At 50.8% G+C, this 6,324-nt stretch overlaps 2 protein-coding genes across 2 annotated transcripts; both read right to left on the bottom strand.

Moving 5' to 3' along the window:
- Positions 1–227: 227 nt before the first annotated feature.
- On the bottom strand, positions 228–2,190 carry LOC103804965 (kelch-like protein 23). The gene is given in 3 exon segments (XM_009077602.1): positions 228–309; positions 311–638; positions 1,269–2,190. Coding segments are annotated over 3 exon segments (1,332 nt in total).
- Positions 2,191–5,018: 2,828 nt separating this feature from the next.
- Positions 5,019–5,837, bottom strand: LSM7 (LSM7 homolog, U6 small nuclear RNA associated (S. cerevisiae); the record flags this gene model as incomplete). Its single annotated transcript, XM_009077613.1, has 2 exons — positions 5,019–5,161; positions 5,766–5,837. Coding segments are annotated over 2 exons (215 nt in total), but the record flags the coding sequence as incomplete, so codon positions are not given.
- Positions 5,838–6,324: the final 487 nt, after the last annotated feature.

Genomic DNA, 6,324 nt, shown 5'->3' with positions numbered 1-6,324 from the left:
CTGAGAGCAGAACCAACACTAGAACATCTATCCTGCCAGGCCCCAGAACATCCCATCTTACCTTGGAACTGGGAGCTTCTGAATGCGCCCCGTGACCTTTGTGCTCAAATCAAGAGTCCCATCAGAGAATTACAGAAGTGTCATGGGGACACAAGCTCTGGATTTCTCCTCTTGGAGCAGGACCAACACTAGAACATTTCTCCTGCCAGGCCCCAGAACATCCCATCTTACCTTGGAAGAGGGGAGATGGAGATGACATCCCAGCTGTCAGTCTCTGTGTTCAGCCTCTGCACTCCATCGTACACGTGGCTCATCCAGGCCGCAGACCACGTAGATTCTGCTGCCCACACTGACAGCATCTCCTCTCTCCACGGGCTGGGCCATGGGGCTCATGCTCTCCCACTCTGACTCCAGCAGTGCCATGCGCTCCACGGCCGCGGTGATGCCCTCATCAGTGCTCCCTCCCAGCACGTAGAGGCAGAGCCCAGCGCCCGCCGCGCAGTGACTGTGTCGGGACAGCTTCATGGCTGGGCCCTCCAGCCAGCTGTTGTCCAGGCAGTTGTAGATAAGCACCCAATCCACACTGTACCATACGAACTCATCCCGGAAATAGCCTCCTGTCACAAAAAGGAAACTCCCTGGGAAGATAGCAGAGGAAGTTTCAGCCACGTGAAAGTTGAAAAATCACTCCTGAGAGTTGGAGGGTCTCGTTTCTCCCTAGGTTGTAGCCATGAGGGGTGAGCTGAGCAGAGGGAATCACTGCTCTGCCAAGCAGTTTGCAGGATTTGATTCCTCATCTGCACAGATCATACTCTGTTTGGTATCATAGTGTCTCAGTATGTTCATTCAGGGGTTGGGATGGAGCTTAGAGATCATCAAATCCCAACCCCTGCCCTGGGCAGGGACACCTCCCACCAGAGCAGGTTGCTCAAAGTTTTAGCCACCCTGACTGGGAACACTGCCAGGGCTGGGGCAGCCACAGCCTCCCTGGGCAACCTGTGCCAGTGTCTCACCACCCTCACAGGGAAATCCACTGCTCAAAGTCCTCAGACTCACTCCAGACAAAGCTCAACAGACTCCATAGTTTCTGCTCTATGAGAAGAAACATTCAGCTTTGTCTAACCATCTCTAAGGACCAAGGAAAACAAAACCATTCTTTGCACAGATCGAACACCCAAATGGCTTTAGCAGCACTGAGCATAGCACTTTGGGGCAACAGCTGAACCTGCTGTGTCTGGGACTCTCAGCCTCCCTTCCCTGCAAGTTACCTACTGCTGCTACTGCATACTGGGTGAGGTTCCTGCGCTGCAGAGGAGAACAGGCCTGCCAGGCCCCTGTCTTGGGCTGAAAGAGAAATAGTTCCTGCTGCTCCTTGTCATGCTTTCCTCCCAGGACATAGAGGGTGTCATAGCTCCGACCAGCCTGAGGACACAGTTGGGGGTGGTGCCAGCTGGGGGGAGGACAGCTGTCTAACTTCTTTACTAGTCTGGAATAGAGATCTGTCTCCCCAGAGCGTCTGCTGCGTTTCACCAGGAGATCGAGGAAGGACAAGCTCAGGAAAGTGACCCTGACTTCGCCCACCAGCTCCAGGAATTCCTCCTCTCTCGTCGCTGGGTCCTCCGTTATCCACCTGGTGACACTGTTGAAAACCACATCTTCCCGTGGCACAAAGAGCTCATCACTCCTCAGGAGCTGCAGCAGCATTTCCTTGGGTAGTGTCTGAAACTCCTCCTGGCACATCACATCCCCCCAGTGAGTGAGAGCCACGTTCATAGCTGCCACGTACAGCTCTGTGAAGGCAAACTGCTGTGCATAGCTCATCAGGCCCAGACAGTTGGAAACGTGCAGCTCTCGCTCCAGGAACTTCTCACACAACAGTTTCACCCTGTCAAACTGGAAAAAATCAGCTGTTTCCAGCAAGCTGGTCACGTTCTCTTGGCCTATAAGCACCTGGGCCGTGCGGGTGAAGTCGAGCAGGGCCTGGAAGGGCACGGCGTCGACGCCGCGCAGCACGATGTGCTGCTCCGAGCTCTCCCTCGCCCCTCCGAAGAACAAGGCCTGGAAGTAGCGGCTGTGCCCGGAGAGCTCCCTGCGGCTCACCTGGAACAGCCTCTCCCCCACCTCCAGCACAGTGTCTGCAGCAGGGTCTGTCTGTGCTCCCAGCTCCGGGGGCTCCTGGGCAGGCTCCATGCTCCAGGTCTGCCAGGCAGCTAAAATTAACCCGGCCCTGACGCAGCCCCCGCTCCTGGGAGCTCTCTGGAAACATTATCCCCCAGCTGGGATAAAGAGGAGATAAACCAACCTCGTCCTAAAAATAGAGTATGCTTTCCAGCCTCCTGCTCTCTCTTCAGCCTCCCCTGCTGCTTGCAGAAGAGCAAGGGCAGAGCAGCTGTACAAGCAAAGAACTGCAGACCTGAGTGGCACCTGCCCTCAGCAGGTAGGGCCACGGTGACTCAGGGATGCTGAGAGCCAAGCAAAGAGCCTGGACCAGCAGGAGGAAACAGGAGAAACAACCAAAAGCCTCCTAAGCACTGAGTAAATATCAACAAGTTGTTGAGCCCATTTGGAAAACATCATCCATCACAATTATCTGTCACTTCTGCAAACACAAAGTGTAGGAAAGCCTGAAACTTTCTGGGAAAGACACACTGATTTCCCCAAAGCCACATCAGTTTGAGTTTTAGATCAAACTCAAATCTAATAGCATAAATGAATATCATAATTTCATATAAAATCCAAGTGATTGTAGTTTTACTACGTACTTAACTCTACACTTCAGTAAGGAAGGAATTCCCTTCAAACCCAAATGGCTTCACATGTTCAGCATCCTCAGCCTGACACTACATAGACACAGATGTAGGACAAGCAACAGCTCAGTGGTGCTACAGTCAGTTTTTCCAAAGGTATTAATTGAGAGATTTGCACAGTGACCTTGCACTAAACCCCTCATCCCACACCAGCGAGACTCAGCCCTGTTTCTTGGCAGAGCTCAGCAAGCAGAAGCACAAACACTTCAAAAATTCACCTGGAGAATCCTAAAACCTCAGAATTGGAAGGAACCCTTAAAGGCCATCCAGTCCCACCCCTGCCACGGCCTGGAACACTCCCAGGGATGGAGCAGCCACAGCTGCTCTGGGCAACCTGTGTCAGTGCCTCAGCACCTCACAGGGAAGAATTTCTCCTTGCTATCTACTCTGAATCTTCCCTCTTTTATCTGTTGCAACAGGCCCTGCCAAAATGTCTGTCCTCTATTAATGTCATGTTCTTCTTTCCAGGTCCCTGACTCCCAGACACAGCCCCAACGTTTGCCCTGCACAACAGGAACTGCCACACAGCTTGAAGGCTGAGCAGGCAACGTTGGAAAAATGTTCCTCTCCTGCCTTTGCACACTTCATCCACGAGTTCAGGCAGATCTCTCTGCACTGCTGGCCCAGAACCCACTCGAGAGCCTCAGCAGGTCTGTTCCTGCTGCGACACTCAGAGATGGTGCAGCATGTTGGCATCAACATGCAGCAACCTCTCCCACCTCAAGGAGAGTTCAGGACTGCTCAGGCTAAGCAGATCCTGCTCCCAAGACTCTGAATTAAGGAGCCTCTTCAGCTCACACAGGCCAAATGCCACCCAAGGCACCTGGTCCCCAGTTCCAGAGCCTCCTGGAAAAGTCAGATTCACTGAGTTGGAATTGACTTCAAGTTCCCATTTCAGAGTTGGCCCAGGGGAGGCTCAGTGGCAGTTGGTGCTGTGGCCAGAATGACCTGACACAACCTGTGCTTGGCAGGTGCTCCTGACAGTCTGCAGGGCTGCTGCTGCCACCAAAGCAGCTGACCTCCTCACAAAGGTCCCCAGGAGAAGCTGGTGGCAGAGGCAGGTACACACAGCCTCACCTGGGCCATCTGAAACACCTGGAAGAGATCAGAGAATCAGTTAGGCTGGAAGGGACCACACTGGGTCATCTGGTCCAACCTCCCTCCCTGCTCAAGTCCCCAGAGAAGGAACCAGATGCTCTCAGGCCTTTCCCATCAAATTCCTGAGTGGATCATTCTCTGGTCCCTTCCTGTTCTGAGGTGTTTCTGCACCTCCTGAACAAATTCCATTTCAATTCCTGGCTGGAGATTTGGAATGTCAACTGTAGTTGAACCAACTAAAGACCAAACATTTACAAACAGATTCATATGTATTTATTTACTCAAATTCCTCAAATCTTGCATTTTCTGCAGTATAAAAGAAATAAAAATGTTTACTTACAAATCAAGTGGTAACAAGCAGAACCATGAGGGGCTAGACAGCTACAATAACAACATCTGCAGTACCTCCAGGCACTGCCTACATGAAGCAAACAGCAGGGCAGTCAACATTCTCCCCCTAAAATTCCCAGTATCACATTGATACCTCCCTAAGTTCATGTCACTCAGCCAAGAATCATCCCAGAAGTTACTCCAGTGCTTCTGCAGAAATGTGTGAGGCTGCTGATACACAAGTCTCAGCCCACCAGGTCTGCACCAGGTGCTGGAAAAACCACCTTGGCCACATCCCTTGTGAAGGTGATGCCACAGTAACTACACCAGGAAGGTGATTTTCCTGCACAAAAGAGACTTGAACTCAACATCAGGAAGAGTTCACAACGTTTCCCAGCTGAGTACTGACATCTCAGAGGAAGAAAATAATTTTCTGATGAATTTAGGCTTTAGATCAGATGCATTAGAATATATTTTAAGTGTAAAGAAAATGACCAATATTCAGGGCATTTTAACTCGTTTTAAGGGGCTGTTTCAAAACTCACAAGATCAAGAGGGTCTCAGACAATCCCAGGGCAATGTGTTCCCTCCTGGCAGCTCTAAACAAAGTAATTACATACTTATTTGGGGATGGGAAGGAACCACAACTTCCTTCTTGCACCTCACACCCCAGTCTCTCCTCTTTAGGCAAAAGCAGAGCTGCCTGTTTTTTCACATTAACAAATACATTCAAATTCCCCCCAAACAAGAAGCTTCACACACACTGACAATCCAAAGGAGGCATTAGCCATCCTGCTGCTGAATGAAAGGGTTTGGAATAGCTTCCATCCCATCCTGAGGGCAGATGAGGACCACAGAAGTCCCTCTGCACACCACGAGTCCCAGCTGGCGTGTGTCTTCTGTTAGCTTGAACTGATCATCTGGGTCTGCAAAGCAGAGGACACAGTTACTACAGGAGAACAACACATCCCATCAGCTCCAACAGGCAAATATGCATTTCCAGGTGTCTCTGCATCGTGCTGAGACTATAAAGGTGATGCAGGATGAATATCTGATGGCCTCAAGACATGACTGATTTACTCCTCTGCAAACCAGCACATGCCACAGTGAACACACAGAGCTTGGCTTTGTGTGCAGCCAAAACAGAACACACCAAGGAACAAATCCAAAGGCCCTTTCACTCCTCTAACCAGTGACAAACAGGCAGGGGACAGAAAACAGCTCCTAATCCCATTCCAAACGTCATTACAGACAAACATTTGGGGGTCAATGCAAAGCAGAACAAGACTTGAGATTGCTCTAAGGACAGAACACTGGTCCATTCCCAGATTGGGCCAAATTCAGCTGTGCATAAGGACAAAGACATTTAGGCATTAGCCACTTCCACCCTCCATGAGAAGTTCTGCTCAATAAAAATGCATTACCCCCTTCTAAGAGCAGCTCAAAGCTGCAGCTCGTTCGCTCACAGAGCTGGGAAACTTCTGCTAGGAAAAGAACTCAGAGAGGAAAAGGTTTCTGTAGGTTACTCACCTCGCATATACTCAATGGTACCATCCAGCACCAGGTTCAGAAGAGGGTCAAATCCTTTCAAGACACCACTTGCTGTGGGAGACCAAACAGAAAACAGTGATGAGAGACCAAACCCAGGTCCCAGCAACACAAGGCTGCAGGAAAAGCACAGCCAGCTCTCAGCCCTGCTCCCTCCTTCAGGAAAGGCTACCAGTGTCCTTCTCAGCAGCAGCAAGTGCTCAGGACCTGCTCTATGTGACACCCCTCAATGCAAAAACTGCCAAAATAAGGCAGCTGAAGACAACTGGAAAAAAAAAAGAAGAAAACAAAGGTGCACGGAGCAGACACGAAGATAAAATCGCAGTAAGGAGATTGATGGAAAAGCTGAAGGAGGAAAAACTTCACACTGGTAACTGTGTGACAGCTAAAAGCACCTACTGCTCCTCACTGGCCCTGAAGGGAAGCAGAGAGAGCTCAGGGGAGCCCAGAGACAGGCAGAGAATGCTCAGAGGGGCACAGAGAAAGGCACAGAGAGCCCGGGGAGGGGTGCAGGGATGGGCACAGAGAGCCCAGGGGAGCA

This window comes from Acanthisitta chloris, unplaced genomic scaffold, assembly GCF_000695815.1.
Source record: "Acanthisitta chloris isolate BGI_N310 unplaced genomic scaffold, ASM69581v1 scaffold22910, whole genome shotgun sequence".
Classification (NCBI taxonomy): domain Eukaryota; kingdom Metazoa; phylum Chordata; class Aves; order Passeriformes; family Acanthisittidae; genus Acanthisitta; species Acanthisitta chloris.
This window is presented reverse-complemented; position numbering and strand designations above follow the sequence as displayed.